This window comes from Typopeltis vanoorti, chromosome 17 (genome assembly GCF_054136105.1).
Source record: "Typopeltis vanoorti isolate ZY-2024b chromosome 17, IOZ_Tvanoo_1.0, whole genome shotgun sequence".
Lineage (NCBI taxonomy): Eukaryota > Metazoa > Arthropoda > Arachnida > Uropygi > Thelyphonidae > Typopeltis > Typopeltis vanoorti.
Window position 1 is genome coordinate 103,676,341 of NC_143565.1, and position 21,761 is coordinate 103,698,101.

The 21,761-nt window shown below is 34.9% G+C and overlaps 1 protein-coding gene across 3 annotated transcripts in view; it reads right to left on the reverse strand.

The window, feature by feature from the left end:
* The window catches only part of LOC150097730 (protein numb-like), a 356,060-nt gene that overhangs the window by 12,949 nt on the left and 321,350 nt on the right, over positions 1 to 21,761 (reverse strand). For all 3 annotated transcript variants that reach the window (XM_090406728.1, XM_090406730.1, XM_090406727.1), the window contains exons 7-8: positions 20,237 to 20,470; positions 6,788 to 6,949 (exon numbers count right to left, since the gene is read on the reverse strand). In XM_090406728.1, the coding sequence (XP_090262854.1) occupies positions 6,788 to 6,949; positions 20,237 to 20,470 (396 nt within the window). The remainder of the gene's footprint in view (positions 1 to 6,787; positions 6,950 to 20,236; positions 20,471 to 21,761) is intronic.

Here is a 21,761-nt window from a genome sequence, read left to right on the forward strand (position 1 = left end):
TAATTTACAGTATAACCAAGTAGAAAAACTTCCAACAACTATCTCTAATCCAGAGTATTTCAATAATAAGGTGCGACACCTTCTGTCAACTCGTATATGAAAATATGATTTCTGCATTACTTCAACCTTAGCATCACCTCTGGGTCTGGCTCCCACTGATGACATCTCAGTAAAGGTCGAAACCAGTCTGGGTAGTGATCTTTCCCATAATGCATAGCATTATACATACCTGTAAGGATATGTGGCTTTGCATTATGGGATACTAAGGCAAGTGATGTGAAGTCATTAGCTTCTATACGAGGATAGCCTGAAAAGTTCTCAGCCTAACAATGAAAAAACAAATTTATAATTTCAAAATGATTTTTATTTTTCAACAATCTCCTTTAAGACTATACATTTATCCCAGTGATGCTCCAGCGCCATTATCCTGTCCCTGTAGTGGTTCTCAGTAAGATCTGCAAAATACCCCTCTACAGCTGCAATCACCTCTTGATTCAAAGAAAAATGCTGACCAGCGAGGAAGAGTTTTAGTTTTGGGAAGAGAGAAGTCAGAGGGAGCCAAATCTGGGGAATAGGGTTGATGTTCCAACAATTCATAGTGCAGATCCCTTAATTTTTCCATTGCCAAAACACCTTTGTGGGCAGGTGCATTGTCCTGATGAAAGATAATTTTTTTCTTCTGCAAACCGGATCTTTTCTCACGAATTTTTTTGTCTAGTCTGGTTAAAAGATTGGAATAATATTCCCAGGTTATTGTTTTATCCTTTACAAGATAATTAATAAACAAAATGCTTTTAGCATCCCAAAACACCGATGCCTTGACTTTTCCTGCTGATGGAACCGACTTTGTCTTCTTTGGTGCTGAACAACCAGCTTCTGTCCACTGTTTTGACTGCTGTTTGCATTCTGGTGTGTAATGGTGAATCCAAGTCTCATCCATAGTAATAAATCGACGCACAAAATCAGTTTTATTCTTGTTAAAATGCTCCAAGCACTGTTCAGAGATTTTCATGTGAGTGTGTTTTTGATCTGCTCTTTGATGTGCAAGATGGGTGCTGAGAAAGCATGGCACCCATCTTGCTCAAAGCTTTTTCATTTGCAATTCTTCATAATATATTGCTGAGCCATAGGCATTTCTTTTGAAATGCTTATAGTCTCAGCAATTTCATGCACTTTGACTCATCGGTCATCCAATACCATATCATGCACTTGATCAATGATTTCTGGTTTTGTTACGCTTTTTGGACATCCTTCATGTGGATCATCTTCAAGGCTGTTATGGCCACGTTTAAACTCAGCAGCCCATTTCTTAATTGTCGAAAACAAAGGAGAAGAGTGCCCATAAACTTTTATGAACTTCGAATGAATTTCTTTTGCCATTAAACCTTCTTTCACAAAGAATTTTATAACTGCGAGACACTCAATTTTATCCATTTCAAGGGATACAGACAACACTTTTGCTTCAGACAGTTGTATAAAACAAACTACTTGATAGAATGACTTGCAATTTCACACGGATGCTTATGACAACCATACCAACTAGGAAAAAAAATCTTGCCAATAGTGTTGCATATCTATGGTAGAGGCCGAGAACTTTTTAGGCTCCACTCATATACAAGTTGCTCTGGTGCTGATTATATTTCAGGTGCAAACTTTGTTTGCTTACATTTGGATAAAGGATTAAACCAAACATATAATTTGTTGGTATCTTTAATTTATAATATAACTAAGTGGAAAAAACTTCCAATTGGAATTAATAATATTGTTGTCCAAAAGTGCAGATGTAAAGATAAATAATGAGACGCAATAAGTATTTCATAAATGGGCAATGTAAGAAAACCAAATTTGTTCAATTACAAGTTTTAGCTGATTTATTCCATAAGAGCTCAGAGACACTTCAAGAGAAGGGTATCTGGTTTCTATTTCCTTCCTTTCTTCCTACATGCTCCAATGGTGGTGGTGGTCTTACAATTCACATTCCCCGCATTGTAAATAACTAGGGAGCCAGAACTTCCTCCATTTGAGAATAAAGCAATAAAGCAGTTTTCTACAAAATCAGTCATCTGATAGTTCACCGGACCAAACCTGCTGCTAACACTTTGGGAGAGTTTCAGATCAGCTAGCAAATAAACTTGCTGATTACTCTGCCAAGTTGTGCTTGGAATCCGGACACTCCCCGTGGACGTTGTGACCATGAGTCAGTCTGTCTGTACTCTATAAATTTTCCTAATATTCCAAACTACCATGAAAATCTGAAAAATGTATCAAAATATTTGCAAAAAGCAGAAGTATATCAAAAGAAATCCAACAAAATAGCAAAATTTCCTGTAAAAAAGATTTGATTTTATCTGCAACTGAGGATGTAATTCTACTCAATCAATGATAAGAATGACTACCTACAGACATCCAAACCCAACATGTTATTCATCATTGAACCTCACCTGGTATCTTCTATGACTATATCTCACTTAAACCTTCTGCATTACATAATACATGATGCCTTTTGCAAGGAAAGGACAGGATGTGCACTTGTTAGGTCTGATCTCATGCCAATAGGCTGTCACAGAGCAGGAATCTTCTTTAAATGATTCTGCTTTGGCTCAATATTTCGATGCCTCACTTTAGTGCTTTCATTTGCTTCCTTTACTTCTTCTAACTTGACTTCACTGACCTATTTATCTTTGAAAATCAATCACATACAGTGTAATTACTCTAACACTGAAACAATCTTCCTTGGATATTTCAATATTCATAATTCAGAGTGTATTCCACTTCTCCAATTTCACAGAAGAAGTTGGAAGAGAAGCTGAATTGTTTGCTGTCAGTAATGATTAAACAAACTGCTCACCTATACCAGAATTCAGGGATAATCCTCATCATTCTCCCAACACCATGGACCTTTTCTTAACGAGCTCACCATCCAAATACACCACTGATGTTAGCTTTCCTCTTGGCAAGTCTGAACATAACCATGTCACATTTTCTATAGATAGTCCTTCTCCTAGTCAGTTTCAGCTCCATATCCTAGAGCACTACAACAGTTCCAACTGGTCTAACCTTCAGGATTTCTATGCCTCATCTCCATGGCCTGATTATTTCTTCCACTCTTCTGATCCTAGCACTTTCCCTGATCTAATAACTGAAATTATTGTAACTTGGATGAATGCTTTTATTTCCTACTCCATTTGAAACTCTTCATTCTTACCCAAGTCCTGATTAACAAATATGCCAAAACAGTCCAAATCAAAAATTCAGCATACATCCAATGGCTCAAAATCAAACTCCAGCCTCTCACTCAGGTAACACTATAGTCCTAACTGTAAAATCATCAGCAATCCAAAGCAGACTACATTAAGAGTCACTAAGTTTGCCTCCTGTTCAGTGTTCTGGTCCCTCACTACAATTGTGGGATGCACCATCTGTCTTATTAATCCACCTCTCTCTCTCTCTCTCACACCCCCTAATAAAATGGCAACATCTCCTAAAGAAAAGACAGCTCTCTTGGCATTAGTCTTTTTCTCCAACTCTTGTTTAGATGACCAAGGCAAATTTCTCACTATTCCACACACTATCCATGGTATGCTTCCCCCCCCCCCCCAATCTTTCATCAGAAGGACATCAGTAAAATACTCGATAGTCTTGATCTAAAATCTCCTAATCCTGATTATCAGGATTGTGCTCCAGAACTAACACCCACCTTGTATCACCACTTATAAGCTGTTATACTCATCTGGCATGGCATCTATCCAACAGCTTGGAAGCAAGCTTTCACCCAATCTATTCCCAAAAAATAGTGAGGGAAACAAAATTAAACATCAAATTATTGTCCGATTGCTCTCACTTCAATACTCTGAAAATGCAAAAGCTGTGAAACAGTTAACTATTTCATTACTTCAAGATGGATTCCACTAGGAAAGCTAAGCTTACCACCTTTGGACACAAGCCATGGAGAAACTCGAGTAACTGTAGTTGATATTTCCTAGCAATTTGACTGAGTCTGGAATCATGGCCTTCTTACCAAGCATTTTATGGTTTTTTTCCCCATCTTATGGTCTTTCCCCTACCTTTTGTGAGGTGGATGGTTTCCTCTCATCAGATTCTTCAGTCAATGCTGGAGTACCCCAGTGCTGTGCTTTCACCTACACTCTTCCTCCTATACATCAATATTCTTCTCTCTCCTTCTCTGACCAATGTCTTAAAGGCACTGGTGGTGGTGGTGGGGGGGGGGGGGGGGTAGATAACCTTGTGGGTTTTAAATGTACCCAAAATGCGATCCTGTCTCATTTCCCAGAAAAAGACCACGATTCACTCTCCCTCACTTTTGACAATGTTTTGACCAGTACCAACTAAGATAAATTCCTTTTCTTTGGCTGATTTTCACATCTAGTCTATCCTGACACAAACAAATATACATAGCCTTCATTCTCTAAAAACTTGGTATTTTTTCATTCTAAACAATATTTCTCTTCCTCTCGATCCGTATAAATCTCAAATCTGCCATGACTTACAATATTGTTCTCACCTTTATGCTGGTGTGCTTAAACTTCTGTAAGAATGCTGGATTGTATTCAGAAGAGAGCTACTCCCTTAATAATGAACCCTCTCTCACTGACTCCTTCCAGTCAATTTTCCATAAACAGCTCAACTGCTTCATTCCATGGACACTGTTCCACTGGACTAACCACTACCCTTCTTCCACTAATCATATAAAACACGAGAAGCTGCTGACCAATACACACAGAGTTCAGCTTTTCAGTCCTTTGGAACAGTCTCTTCCACAACCCCTCAGCTCTTCAAGAAACACCTAACCTAACCAATTCCTTTCTTCTACGTGTACTGGCCACTGAATTATAAACCTTCACGCAAAATACTTAGTCACCTATGTCTGTGTTGATCACAATGGGAAAAACAAAGAATTTTTCAACAAAGGGCTTATTGAGGGTGTTCATCTGGCTGGAGCCATGATTTTGAAAACAGCAGAGCTAACTGATTTCTTGAAAGATGTTGGAAGTTTATTTTTCACTTGGTTAGATCATAATAAATTTAGTTTAATCCTTTATCCAAGTGTAAGCAAACAAAGTTTGCACCTGAAAATATCTTCAGGACTGGGGTAAGGTAGTGCAACACCAGGCAACTCTGAGCAAAGGTGGTCCAAGCTCTCATCACTCCTTGTCTCAGTATGGGAGATACTGAGACAAGGAGTGATGAGAGCTTGGAGTTGCACTACCTTACCCCAGTCCTGAAGATATTTTCAGGCTCAAACTTTCTTTGCTTACACTTGGATAAAGGATTAAACTAAATTTATTATGTGAGATATAGATATGAGATATCTGGACATTTAAGCAGTGAAAAAAAAATAAACCACATTGCTTGTCTAGTAGGTGTAATTGTGGTCTTAAGACAGTCTGTCAGGAATGAAATCACCATCATCTGAGAAGACTTGTACAGACAAGCAGAACCTTCTTGTGTGCAACAATTGACCAAAGTATCTAGTGAAGGCTGTTCCTGACCCATATTTCACCAACCAATGTGCAGGCAATTAAAAAGGATCGGTACTGGCAGTAGCATGCCTATAAGGAAACCAGTGATTTTTGTGAAGAATCAGAAAGCTCATTTGCAGTGGTATCAGGAAGACTGGAAAAAAAGTCATGTGGTCCAAGGAGTTACAGTACACCTTGTTCTGTACTAACGGTAAGAAGAAAATTTGGGGGCTCTATGAAAAAGTGAATCCAGCTTGCCTTGTAAACACAATTCAAGGTTCTGGAGGTGATGTCATGGTGTGGGACATGTTCTGCTGGTACAGAATGGATCCCCTGATATTTCTGGTAAGGCAGGTGTCCTCCAAAGAATATCTGAACATTGTTGCCAATCAAGTCCATCCTACAAGAATTGTTCAGTAGTGGTTCAGCAAGCAGGACAGCAACTTCCACCATCTTTCCTGGCCACCACAAAGTCAGAATCTGAACCCTATTGAGAATGTATGGGACATGTTAGGGAAAAAAAAAAAAAAAACAGATTCAAGAGGAAAGTCCTCTTCTGTCAAATCTGAGCCAGTAAAAGGACTGTCTAGTGAATTCCTGGTATGCTGTAGACATAGATGCAATCCAACATCATGTGGAATCTATGCCAAACCACATACATGCTGTAATTTGGGCTAAAGGAGGTCCAACATGGTATTATATAAAAGTTCCTAATTCAATGGCTGGTATGTATAATCATTTACCCAACATAGCATAATCATGTCATAGGTCTTGGGACTTCTCATGTGTGGTTGATTATACATGCACATCTAATTATAAACAATGTCGTACCTTATTAAAGAACACACCACATTTTCTAAAACATATTAAATAGTGATATTTAAGAAAGAAGCAAACTAAGATGTATTATCTGAGAATATATCATATATATATAACAGAGTCATGCAGAACCCCAAAAATATCACATCATTCATATGATTTCATAACCAAAGCACCTTGACATACCCCCCCACACGCACCCACCCACCCAATATGCAAAAAATGCAAAGAAAAACACAACTTGACAGTTAATTGTTCCACAAACTTTTAATAACTGAGAGGTAGACATGAAAGTAATCTTTCATGGTAGGCAATATAATCTTTGCAACCCTTGCATTGAGGAGCCCAATCTTATGAATATTCTTTAAACACATGGCTAGTCAAAAGAAAGAAAAATATATTCTAAGTTTATAACTACTTGAAAAATTTCTGATAAAACAAATGCACACTGATAAAACTACTTTATTCCATTTTAATAGTATATGTACCTGTTTCATGGGAATCCTGCTGGTTTGTCAACTGAGTAGATGCACAAATAAAGGGATCATCATTATTACTAAGGAACGACAAGCCCTGGGACAGCTGCTGGCACATAGCACTAATGGTATCTTGGCGTTCTGTTGATGGAGATGACTCAGGAATGGGAGCGACTAAAAATAAAATTAAATATAAATAAATAAAAAATAAATAATTCCAATCAAAACTCAAACTACAGTAACATAATCATGCTGACTGAGGTATCACCCTGTTTAAAGACTTATTTTCATGTGTAGGCTTCTGTGGAGATAGGACCCTCTAAAAAAATTTTATCTGGTATTAAACAAAAAAGATTTTAAATAGAAACTTTTTTTTTTTTAAAATTTCAATTGGTTTTGTGAAATACTTTGTTTCACTTCATTAAGGAAATAACATGAATAAACTAAAAAAAAATAGAAAGCAAGTAATAACAGTCAACATCTCTAGTGAAAAATATCTGAACACATTTAAACAATGGAAAGTGTGCATTTGCTATGATGCTGGCTACCTGTTCATGGGTTGCTGTATACTGCTGATAGATACAACTATATTATGATGGATTAACAAAGACTAGACTTTGATGTACATTCATCTCGTTTTTTTGTTGCACTGTAGAGGATGTGTCATCATTTCAACTAATTCTTTGAACACTCGGGAATAAAAATGGTAGTCTATGTGGAGCATTTTAGTTTGTTGCCATTTTGCATCTGCTGTATGTGCTGCCAGCCCTGATTTGTGATTTCTTTCATTCTTAACATCCTTGAAGTGTTGTGATTGGTATCTCTCTCCAGATCTGCTTATCTGTCCTATGCAGTGTAAGCCACAATTGCAAATGATCTTGTAAGTGGCAGATGTGGAGGTTTCAGGTGATTAGCAATGTTGATGATTGGATAGAAATTGACCTGTCTAAGTTGTGTTGCTAAATCAATCTTGCTACTTTACCTGTGAGAATCGCTGCTCCTTTATAATAGAATTTTTTTTTACTAATGTTCTGTTGTAACCATTTTTTGGAAAGATTGAACTAAGATACTGTAGCTTTTTTGCACTGGGTGCGTGAGAAGATGCATGTAGGTTCCTGTGTTAGTTGGTTTTCTTTAGACTGAAAAGTTGAGCATGTTTTGTTGGGATACCTCAACTAGTGTACACAAAAGCAGTAAAGACCTGTTTCTTTCTTCAACAGTGAATTTAATTCAGGGATGAATGTTGTTCAGGTAAGTGATGAAATCTTCAAATTGAGTAATAATACCAGGCCAGATGATAAAAATATCATCAAAATATCTTTGCCCAAAATTTTGGTTATGTTCCTTAATGATGGATAGCTATCTTTTCAAACCACTCCACGAATAGGTCAGCTAACAACAGAGGGAAGAGCCCATTGATAGTCCTTTCTGTTAAAAAAAAAAAAATCTTCAAATTTGGAAAAATTACTATTGATACAGTCCACTGTGTCTGGTGGGAAGATATCTTGAAGTAGTTGTATGGTTTTTGTTCTTGGAATGTTGGTGAACAGATTTTCTATGTCCAGGCTAGCAATTATATCATCAGGGGCCATTGTGATGTCTTGGATATTTTCCATGAAGTGTATGACAGAGGATGTCTGGCTGATGCAAAATCTCAGTTAGGTTTGCTTGGTTTAGATAATAAAAAAAGTTGGAGAGTATTCTTGCATCAACAGGACTCAATGGCAAGTCTTGTTTATGCAGTTTGGAGATTTCATATATTCTAGGAACCCGAGTCTAGATTCAAGGTTTTTTTTTTTTCCAGACCAGTTGAGCATTTTTTTTTTAAATTAAGTTGTTGGTTTTATTATGGAAAGATCCCATGGTATTATGATCTAATTTTTCATTGCTGTTAATGTCTTCTAGAAGTTCAAAACTACTGATGAGTTGCCTTTGTCAGCTTTTTTGTACTTTTTAATTTTTTTTAAGGCCCTTCAGTTCTATTTTTGCAGATATTATTGGTAGCAGGTTTAAAAGTAGCCTGTTATTTTCACTGGAGATAAAGACAAATGCTGAAAAATCTCACACTCATATTTTCTATACGGATGGGAAAATCTAAATAAATATATATGTGCACAATATTTTTGCATCACATGTTTTCGCAAACAAGACATTTTGTTAAATTTCACATAAAAAGGTACTTATGATATACTGCTTCATTTATTAATTCTGTGATGATTATTGGTACCATTTAGAAGAAATTGATATATCAATCAAAAGAATTTTTTTTATATAAGATTTCACTTTTACAGGGTTCCCCTAGAGCGTAACATGCATAAGTCCTGTCCCCTGAGTGGCGGATAGGGGAGCCCACCGTGTGTGTATATGGTGGGATGGTCCGAATATACTGAATAAGGACTCGTGGACCAACAGGGCCATAAGGGGCAATCATCTTGATTGTAAGGGAAGCGGCACTCCCATGAACCCCTAGATGGATCTATCTCCTCTCCTTCTACTACTTTGAGGAAGATCCACTTACTTTAATCTTTCCTATAAGGCCTTATTAGCCAACTCTTCTTATTTTATGACCCCTATGCTATTAGAGTACTCGAGGGCCATGGAGTCTTTTCATTTCTGGCCTTACAACTATGCCCTCTCTATAAACCTTAATGTAATTCTTCTATAATCTACTCTTTCCCCCTTCAATATACCCTATTCCTCCTATGGGTTTAAATTCGGAAGAAGGCTAGTTCAGAAGCCTTAAGGTAGCAGCCCTGCCACTAAACTATTCCATCGTCAAGCTAGTCCCCTGACATGGAGAACATAATTCTACTAGTAAGCTGACAGAAAAAGATAATCGAATTGAATCTATAGGAAACGACCCTGGAATGAAAAAGGTAAAACAAAAACGGAAACGACAAAATATAATACACATAGCAAACTGGAATGTAAGAGGAATAGCATATAAACAAATAGAATTAGACCAATTATTAAATGAAAGAAATTTTAAAATACCAGTAATAACTGAAACAAAAAAGAAATTAAAAGGAACCATGAGAACTGAAAATTTTAATGTGATATACATTGGAGTTGACAGAGACCAAAGAGCACAAGCAGGAGTCATGATTTGGATTCATAACTCCCTTTCAAAACAGTTAAAACATTATAAATTATGGAATGAAAGAATAATAGAAGCTAGAATAAAAATAGATAGAGCCTATTTAACAATAATTGGCTTATATGCCCCAGAAGAGGGAAGAGAACAAGATAATATTGATTTTTATAATCAGTTACAAAACATATATAATAAAATAAATAAAAATGATTACATAATTTTAGCAAGAGACTTAAATGCAAGAATTGGAAACATGAAAATTAATAATATAGGAATACATGGAGAACATGCTCTAAACAGGAATGGTAAAAAATTGATCGACTTTGTAGTTTATAATAACCTAAAAATAATGAATACCTTCTATAAACATAAATATACTTGGGCAGCAAGAGGATGGAAATCAATATTAGATTACTTTATACTAAATGAAAAGACATCAAAATTTTCACTAGATGTTAGAGTTCACAGAGGATATGAAATAAGCAGTGACCACTTTCTTGTTAAAATAAAATTAAGATTACCACCTAAATGGCTACAAGTAACAAGAACAGAAAGAAAAATTGAAACATTTGTTTATAAAACTAGTGTTGGATCCTACTTCTTCTCAATCTATACTTTGGATCCGACATAATTACTATTACGATGTTCTTAACTAATTGATAAGTTGTAAGTTGATTTCTAATTCAAATATAAAGAAAATTTATATTTAAAGACTGCGCCACTTTATATCTGAATTAGTTCAAGAATTGAAGATAAACCAACTCTCAACTACCCTTCCTTTATATGTCGTTATTATACATATACTGGCCGAGAATATTTAACTTACTTAATTTACCCGCTTTGGTTCGAATATTTTATGAATGGTGCAGTAAAAGAGATTCAGGCAAAACACAACTTTTGATTAACAAAAACAAACATTTAATTTTAGAATCACAAATTTTACACTTAAGTTCAAATATGATATCTTAATTACAAATCAGTAATTAAGATATCACAAACATTTTAGCTTCTCTGATAAGTACAATCAAACTCAGACAATGGTAAGTCTGTTATCTCTAGTACAGTCTTCTCACAGGTCCTTTTAACTATTTAATAAAGTTCCTTAATGATCATTCACATCAATATCTCATAGTTCTTTAAGTTTCAAATATAAAAAAAATTGCAGTAACACCTCTTCACAAACAAACACTTTTAATTTTACACTTCAGCTAATTCTCCGCATCAAATACAGCCTCTACTATTCTCTCGTTACTCCGTGCTATGCTTAAAGATTCCGTGTGTCCTTGAAAGGTCGGCCCTGAAATTAAATCTCAACTCTAGTATCGCTATTCATTCAGTAGCCACTCAGCTGTCTTCCATAGCTATAATTGTTATTCTACAACTTATTAGCTAACCACTTCTCAACTATTGGACTTTTAATTAGCTGCTTGAGTGTCTTGCCAACTCGCTATTATCACACTCTGATTCCCGAATGCTGAATTAGAATATCCCAATTCCAACCGAATGCCAATCCTCTCTCTCTCTCTCTCTCTAATCTATATATTTTTTCAGCATTCTTCCTTTATATATGCGTTCTTCCTGCCTAAATCATTCTCGTGATTTCTTTGACTAAAACTCTTTTCAATAAATTTCAACATTCTCCCCACGTGCTGTTCCGAAAATGTGCTCGCTCACTTACATACATCTCCATGACAACCAAACAAAATATAATAAAATTGAGGTATTGCATAACGCTAAACTTCTACAAATAGGAATAAATAAAGAATATTTACATTTCAATTAATGTGCAGTTAAATTATCAAATACAAATTCTTATAATATTAACATAGTAATAAATAAAATAGCTTAATAATATTTAATACAGTCTTTTCATTATTAATACATATATCCTTGATTAAATAATTAAATATTAAATTATAAACAAGTGAATTACATTAAATAATATTTACAAGTCTAGCCTATGTGATGGAAGATCATGTTGGATTCTGAAACAAATAATAATTACTCCAATCTCTATATAATCAGAATCCAACACTAGACTATTGAATGACACAAATGTAGAATGGCTATATGAACAAAGAATTAACCAATATCTAGACAAAATAAAACAAAATGAAGAAATAGAATGGCTTAATATAAAAACGATACTAAATGCAGCAGCAAATGAAAGCTTAGGAAAGACCAAAAAATTCAATAAAATAAAAAAAAACTGAAGATCTGGGATGATACAATCAAAGAAATAATCAAAAAGAAAAAAGAAGCCTATCACAAATGGTTAAGCAGTAAAAGATTAGAAGATGAAATAGAATATAAAAAATAAGAGCCATAGCTAAAAGAGAAGTCAGAAAAAGACAGAGAATCATGGAACAAATTTGTTTCTAATTTAGATCATGATTTATATAAAATAAGACCCAATGTATATAAAATTTTGAAACACTTAAATGCAGATACCAAAGAAAACATAAAATTAAACACTGAATTGAAATTAGAAGAATTTCTAAATTACTACACAGAATTGTGGACAGACAAATATTTTAAAAAAGACAACTGGCAAACAATTAATGAAAATGAAAAGGAAATAACTAAAGAAGAATTAGAAATCAGCCTGAAAGAAACAAGAAACAGAAAATCACCTGGAGAAGATAAACTAGACTCAAAACTATATGCAGGAACTAGATTCAAAGAAAGACTCTTATTATTTTTAAATAAGATTTATTCAACTGGTATTCCCCCAATAAAATGGAAAAAAGCAATTGTGATTCCTATCTTTAAAAAAGGTAATAGAGATGACCCTAAAAACTATAGAGGTATCAGTATACTAAATTCCTGTTACAAAATATATAGCAGAATCTTAAATAGCAAATTAATGAAATATTCCAAAAACTTTATTTTAGAAGTACAGAATGGATTTAGAAAAGGACGATCATGTATAGACCCGGCCTTTTGCCTAAAATTAATAATAGAGAAAAAAGAGAATACAATTTAGAAACACATATTGTATTTATTGACTTTGATAAAGCATTTGAGAAAGTTAAAAGAAACATTATTTAACATATTAAAAGAAAGACAAATACCAAATAATATCCTAAAAGCTATCACAAGTATATATGAAGATAATCAAATACGAGAGAGATAAACCAAGGGGTCTGCCGACAGGGATGTCCCCTCTCAGCAACTCTTTTTAATATCTACTTAAATGAAATAATAATAAAATGGAATAAAAATTTACATCAAGGAATTAAACTTTCTCCTACAGTAAACTTAAACACTCTCCTCTTTGCCAATGACCAAATAATAATTACAAATTCTGAAGATAAACTACAGAAAGCATGAGATATCCAAAGATTATGGTATGATAATATCAACAGTAAAATCAAAAACCATGGCCTTTAAAGGACAAGATCCAGCAAGAACTAAAATAGTAATAGATAACAAGATCTTAGAACAGGTGAATTCATTTAACTACCTAGGATGTACGATCACACATGAAATTGAAAAAGATATAAACCTAAAAATTGCAAAATATTTAAAAATAACAGGTATAATTAACTCTGTATTTAAACCAAACCTAGTTCAAAAGCAAACCAGACTAAAAGTATACAATACATTAGCCCTACAAATCTTAATGTATGGAAGCAAAATCTGGACAATAAAACAAAAAGACAAACAAAGATTAACAACAGCAGAAATGAAGTTTATGAGAAAAACTGCAAAGTATACCCTATTTGATCACAAAAGAAATGAAGAAATTATGAAAGAATTAAACCAAGAACCAGTAATAGAAAAAATTAAAAAATATAAACATAAATGGATGGAACACGTTCAAAGAATGAAAACAGAAAGATTAACAAAACAAGCCTTAAAATACAAGCCATCAGGAAAAAGAAAACCAGGACGTCCTCTTAAACGATGACTTCTAAGGCCGGAACAGGCCATGCTAGGCCTAAATCCTTGATATGCATAATGATAATGACTTGACTATATGCAGATAAACCCTTTAAAATGAATTTTCTGAGAAATTTTCAAAATTTGTAAATTGAATTTACAAACTGAACGAATTTGTAATTGAATGAATGAAAACAGATAAAAGGGGAAAAAAATATCAAACTGCATTCTCTCAATACTTGATTATTTAGAATAGTTAACACATTTTAACTATTTGGTCAGTTTTTTTGTATGGTTGGTTACTTGTACATCAGATAACAATTAGATAAGAATTAATTAGCAGAGTGATGTGAGGAACCAGTTAAATTATATGGAAAAAGAAATGTTCAGCCTGTGAAGTCTGCAATATAAGTGGTAGTTCAACAGTCTATATCAAAAATTGCAAATACAACTCAGAGGATAACTGCAATGCTATTTGGACTATTCCTTGGCGATGCTGATAGAGTGGAGAGAGCATAAAGGTGGGTGTTAAAGATAGTGATATTGTTTAATGAAGATCATGAAGACAGGTTGAGAATTTGTGGACTACTACAGAAGAAAGATGGACAATATGACAAGCAAACTTCTGAAAGGGTCATACAGGGTGAGGGGAGAAGACATCCTTGTAAGCTGGGAATGAATGCAGTCATGAAGGGAGTGAGAGCTACATTTTTCCTCTCTGAGTGGTGCACAAATGACATTTATATAAAGCCCATCTTTTATAATTAAATTTATAATTTCACAACTGTTACTAAGATTGAAGTTCCAAAACTTCGATCTAGTTTGAGGTTTTGGAACTATATTTTCAACTGTCAATATTTCCATTGTGTTCATTAGAATTATAGAACAAAAATTAAAGAACATGGTAATCAATCTGTTTTATAGTCATATATTTTTGTTTCACTTGATTTTTTCATCATAAAGGGTCTGACCAAAACTGAAATGATCTGACACACTTTTATGGAGATCATAAATACAATTTCATTGAAATTAAAATTGACCACATGAGCTTTGTGTGCATCCAAATCCCAAATGATATTAAATTTCATCCTGTCAGATTAGAGCATTTGCACGTCAATTTTAACATGTTTTGTTTCTTTGTTCTGATGCAAATGGTCCAGTGAAACAAAAACTAGAATGGCTTGACAAATTTTGTAAGAATTTCAAACACCAAATTTAAAAAAAAAATCCATCCAGCCAAAGTGCTAGAATAACTTGCATATGAATGGATATAGATGAACAGACAAAACTAATTGAAAAGGTGTGAGGCTTAGGTACTGGGTTAAGATCATAATTAAGTTTAATGGAAAGAAAAACAGCACAAAGAAATAATTCAACACAGGTATAATAGTGCCAATATCATCCCTGTCACAGAAGCAACTTCTGAAATACAATATAAAAATTGTAATAAAACATGCATGCAATAAGTAGAAGATGTAAGACTTGAAGGCTGAGGTTCTATGGATGCTAGTGGCTAGCATTAGCTGTTGGGACAGGAGGTCTAAGAATTAATGTTGGGAAGTTTAATACATTTAATTTTAGATTAGGTTAGTTTTTTTAAAATCTGCTGCTGATTCCAAAAAAATGCCTTTTCTTTCAAGTTTTGTATTTGCTGCAATGAAGCATAGCAGTTTTTTTCAATTTGATTTCAATGAAAGATATCCAAAGATACAGCAGCTAGACTTCACTGATGATAGTTGCGATGGCAGATATATTTCTTGTGTTCTTCAAGACTGATGTTGGCAGATCTCCCAGTGTGTCTATAATATAACAAATTGCAAAAACAAGGAACTTTGTACACACTTGGAACAGAGAGAGAGAGAGCTAATCTAGATCAGGTAAAGGCAGCCAACTTCATATGAGGTTTGAAAACAGTTGAGATCATATTCCTTTAAAGATATGGCTATTTTTCCAGAGGTGCTGTGGATTTAGGAAATATATCCAGTGCAATATATAGTGAGATCACTGGTATTCCTTATACTGTTCCCACCCCATAAAAAAAAAGCTAGAACTTTCAAGGGAAATTTCATCCACGTCTCAAGTTGTGTAGGTCTTTCAATATTCCAAATTTCTATGTACTGATATATGCTTTTTCTATATCTCTGAAAACTGATATAAGTAACATGTTTTAAGAAGTATAAATTAAAGATTCCAAGAAATTATATTCTTGGTTTAATCCTTTATCCAAGTGTAAGATAACAAAGTTTGCACCTCCAACAACTATCTCTAATCCAGTAATTTAACAATAAGGTGTGACACCTTTTGGCTACTCGTATATGAAAATATGACTTCTACATTACTTCAACCTTGGTATCACCTCTGAATCTGGCTCCCACTGATGAGACCTCAATAAAGGTCAAAACCAGTCTGGGTGGTGATCTTTCCCATAATAGCATTATACATTTCTGTAAGGATATGCGCTTTGCATTATGGAATACTAAGGCAAGTGATGAGAAGTCATTAGCTTCTATATATGAGTTACCCAGTCCTGAAAATACTTCAAGTGCAAACTTTGTTTGCTTACATGTGGATAAAGGATTAAACCAAGAATATAATAATATAATTATAGAATATATAATATAATATAATTTCTTGGAATCTTTAATTTATAGTATAACCAAGTGGAAAAACTTCCAACACGTTTTAGGAAGGAATCTCAAATACTGCTAAGGAGGGGAAAATGAGCCAGTCAGCTTCCTCGGTTTTGCATTATGATAACTGTGATGTAGTAGATGGTTGCTGATGCAGAGAAAGGAATATCATAGGAAAACATTTGCTCCCGAATAAGTTGTCATCAGTTTCCCTCTTGGAGTGGGGAAAAGGGAGGGTGAGAAGACTTAAGTTGATGGCAGCAGATGTTCAGGTAGCCACATGGAAGAAGATGTTGCTGCCTGTGTATAAGAGGTTGTTGTTGAGCATATGCTCCACATTAGTTTGGTTACTACCCCACTACCATTTAAATCCCCTATTAAAAAGTACAGGTGATGATAACTATATTATGACATCATCAAAGTCATCTTGAGAGATAATCTGCAGCAGGAGGTAAGTAGATGTAGCATACTGTTTATAAGAGATTCGAATGAGAGTAAGATAGCAACTGTCTCTACATTTTGTATTAGAAGTAGGACCAGCTGAAAGGGAGTATGATTACACACAAAAATTGTAGCTACTCCATGGGCAGGTCCATTCTCTATCCTGTCCTTATGAATGATGACTGCATTTGTAATGCTGGATAGTAATGGGCCTCAAGTATATTTCCTGTCCTGCAGGGGAAAGCAGATTGGTTTATACATCTACAAGAGAGCCTTGATGTCACGGATGTTTTGATGAAATCCACAAAAATTCCATTGTAGAAATGTTTTCATTTTTTTCCTGGAGAATTGTGGACAGCTGGTGTCCATCATTAGAAAAAATATCAAAGATGTCAAAAACTGGACTCTGTCTAGGACACTAGGTATATTAACTATTATCTTTATCTTCTTTTGTGTGTGTGTGGGGGGGGGAGGTATCTATGTCATTGATTAATGAGCCATCTATTAACAGGTCTGGATGTCCTGGGATGTCCTCTGGAGTGAGCCCATATCATTTTCTTTTATGAGATTTAGAGAGCGAGAGAGAGAGGGAATCATGCTGTTCAGTGATAATATAGTTATGAGAAGGCGAGATTGAAAGTGTTGTCTCTACCGACACTTTCTTTACAATTGCCTTCTTGATGTACGAGGGTTTACTACTAGACATTGCTAATTTGTGGTATATTGCTTCCTCCTGGATAGTGGATACTCTGCTCAGTTTTTAATTTTTTGGATCTCCTTTTCATCCTTGAACCTTTGCCATACTTGGGAGTATTCTGGTTGATCTCCCTCACAATTAGGGCATTTCAGTGTTTTGCTCTTATAGTCTTTGTTCTCATGATCTACACTACCACACTGGGCACAGATGGCAGAGCCACGACAAGCAGCTTGAGAATGATCATACTTCTGACATTTAAAGCAGCGTCAAGGATTCGTGGGATGTGGAAACTAACTGGACAATTTAGATATGTTGAAAGTAAGGATGCTATTCCTGGTGGAAAAATCAGGTGACCATGTTTACATACAAGTATTCTCCTCATGATCTTTCTTGTCTTCTTGATCATGAGTTACTTCTCGATCTTTTCATTTCAAAGCAGATCTGTCATCTGGGTCATCAGAATGTTCCACTAAGATATTACTCCTCGAGAATAATTCAAAGTTCTGTGAATGAGGGGGTGGAACTGTGATTAGTATTCCAATAGATGTGATTGATTTTGATGATCCAATCCTTCCACACTCTTCTGGATGAAAAAGGTTGTGGTTGCTGTCTCTCTGATGTTTTTTTTTCTCTCTCCTCCAGTTGATGTTTCAATTTCTGGACATGGTTGGGGCTTTTTTGAGGGCCCTTATAAACTTGAGGGTAAAAAATTCCTCATTCTCAAGAGGAGTTTGAACATCAAAGCTCCACACACACTGTGGAACCACAGATGAATGCCCACTCTAAAGCAAGCAATAACTGCATTCAGGAGTGAAAAACCAAGGTTACCCAAACTTTTCATCCTGTTCTCTGGGCCATGGGAAAGGAGACTTACTGCAATATCATTGATACAGGCAACCCCTTGGGCCAGGCAGGACCATCAATCTTGCCAAAGCAGCATGAGACTACCACAACCCCCCTTTCTAGCTGTTCACAGGTCACACCACCTAACAAATATGGCAATGAGGGATTGAATCCCAGTGACAGTAGGCTAGAAGATAGAATAGTTAAAAAAAAAAAGAAGAAGAAGAAAGGCTTAGGGGAAGTAGAACAAACATACGAGGGTGGTCTGAAAAGTTCTCGTTCATAGATGGTAACACTATCGGCAAGATTTTTTTTCTAAGTTGGTACATCTGTCATAAGCATCCATGTGAAATTGAAAGTCACATTCTATTAAGTAGTTTGTTTTATACAGCTGTCTGAAGCAAAAGTGTTGTCTAATCCTTTAAAATGGATTAGATGTCTAATCCTTTAAAATGGATAAAATTTAGTATGTCGCAGTTATAAAATTCTTTGTAAAAGAAGGTTTAACGCCAAAAGAAATTCATTCAAAGTACCTAAAGTTTATGGGCACTCTTCGTTTTCGACAATTAAGATATGGGCTGCCGAGTTTAAATGTGGCATACCTGCCTTGAAGATGATCCACATGAAGGACATCCAAAAAGCATAAAACCAGAAATCATTGATCAAATGCATGAAATTGCTGGGACTATAGGCATTTCAAAAGAATGTGTAGGATATATTTTGCATGAAGAATCGCATATGAAAAAGCTTTGTGCAAGATGGGTGCTGTGCTTGCTCACAGCAGATCAAAAACGTACTTGCATGAAAATCTTTGAACAGTGCTTGGAGCGTTTTAACAAGCAAAAACCTGATTTTGTGCATTGATTTATTACTATGGATGAGACTTGGATTCACCATTACACACCAGAATCCAAACAGTAGTCAAAACATTGGACAGAAGCCAGTTGTTCAGTGCCATAAGACAAAGTTGGTTCCATTTTGTTTATTAATTATTTTGAAAAGGGCAAAAAACAATAACTGGGGAATATTATTCCAATCTTTTAACCAGACCAGACGAAAAAATTCATCAGAAAAGACCCAGTTTGCAGAAGAAAAAAAATCACCTTTCATCAGTACAACGCATCTGCCCACAAAAGTGTTTTGGCAATGGGAAAATTAAGGGATCTGCACTATGAATTGTTGGAACATCCACCCTATTCCCCTGATTTAGCTCCCTCTGACTTGTATCATCATCCCAAAAATAAAACTCTTCCTCGCTGGTCAGCATTTTTGTTTGAATCAAGAGGTGATTGCAGCTGTAGAGGGATATTTTGCAGATCTTACTGAGAACCAATACAGGGACGGGATAATGGTGGTGGGGTATCGCTGGAATAAATGTATTATTCTTAAGGGAGATTATGTTGAAAAATAAAAATAATTTTGAAATTATAATTCGTTTTTTTCATTGTTAAGCCGAGAACTTTTCAGACTACCTTTGTACAAAAAGGGCCTATACCATTGCTAGGTCCACTCTACCATGAGGCAGTACCTCACATAGAGGGGCTAAACTAAACAGTGGTGTCTGTTCCATGCTAGCTTTGCTTTCTCTTTGGAACCGACAGAAAGCAAAATGCTTTGTTCTTATAGTGCTATCTATTTCCAGAGAACAATGTGCTCTCTCTTTGAGATGATGGGGTGAGATAGCAAAAATATATCGGTTCTTTCTTTCAATAAGTATATTAAATGAGTTGACAATAACCATGCATTCAGCTTAGATCTAGGAAGAGATCTAAGCTAATGCGAAAGTATACACATTCAACATGCTCATATAAAGTCTTCCCAGGTCGTCCAAAAAATTCACTAAATACTAAAAATTGTGAACTTAATACTACCAGTAGGTCCATTGCGTTGATTAAAAAAATCTGATGAACCTAGAGACATGGAACGTTGCCTTTCAACTGTAGAAGGTAGGTCATTAACTCGAAGGGAAAGCTGTCTTTTAAATGGTGATGCTTGGTTAAGTGCTGCAAATCCTCGAAAGGAACCTTGCCTCTGCAACATTACTGGTGTTGCATGGGGTCGTTCTATGGCAAATGGATTATGCACTTGCTTTACAGGTGGTGGTTCTGAAAAAAAAAAAAAATAATAATTACAGTACATTTAATTATATTGTAAATAATATAGTAAAATAAAATTATGGAATGAACTTTTGTCATCTGGATTTGATTTGGGTGTCCATTACACAAAAATCATCCAAATGAGAACATTTTGGTTGATGAGTTTTTTTTTTTTTTTTTTTTTAAAAAGCTGCTTCAGATTAATTTTATTATTTTATTTATGTAATTCCAATACTATGGTAAAAATATGAAAAAAAAATGTATAGCAATTATTTTCTTACTTCACTTATTCCACCTATACACATGTCAAATGCCTGTTTTTGTCAACTATCCTTGATTTTGTCGTAAGGGTGATATGACCAAAAGAGAATAAAATAGGATATTACATGCATTATCTTATTTCTAGAATGGGCTAATGCTTACTGCAAAGTAACCAGCTGAAAAACAGTAACTAAAATATATGTTCAATGTTCTGGAGCCATTCTGAATTGAGAAACCCATTAACGTAGTCCTAATAGCATTATTTTGAGTTTCTGTGAGGAATTTGAATGCTTCTGTCCTCAACGGTCGATTATAATGGCACAGAAGAAATTGTTTGACATTTTTTCATAAAAGAATGATTCAAGATGGACTATAAGTGTTAGAACTGAAATCTTGAAAATTATCATGAATTGTTCATGTATCAATGCTATTTTTTTTTTCTTCCTTCATGTCTCAGATTGATAAATGCACAAACATTTAAGTAGTTTGTGTGTTATAATTACCCTCGATTAGTTCAATGAGTCATTTTTTTTTAATTTGTTTTTATTTTTACACAATGAAATGAAATTCACCCCTTGCTTAAAAGTTAATAAACTACTTCAACACTGGTAGTTAGAGAGGCTAATTTTTACCTGTGTAACAGTTGACAAATTTATCTTTCTTAGCAGAGGAAGATATATTATCATGTTCTTTGCTGCCACATCAGGCACAGGTAGTAAAGCCACTACAAGCACTGAGTATACCCATATTTCTGATTTTTAAAGCATATCAGGGGGATAAGGGATGTACAGTCTAACACAGCAGCTGAGATATCCTGCTTTTACAGATGTTGGATTTTCAGGTGTGTGAGGATGATATTCCTGGCTGGAACCAGGAATATCATCCTCAGGTGTCTCTGCACCCACTGATGTTTCTGCAAGGATATCACTAGAATGTACATTCTTAACTGTTTTGGCATTAGTCCTCCTAAACACTTTTGAATAAACAACAGTGACATTTTCCATATTGGCTTTTTACTTCTTGCATGGATGATGCAAAG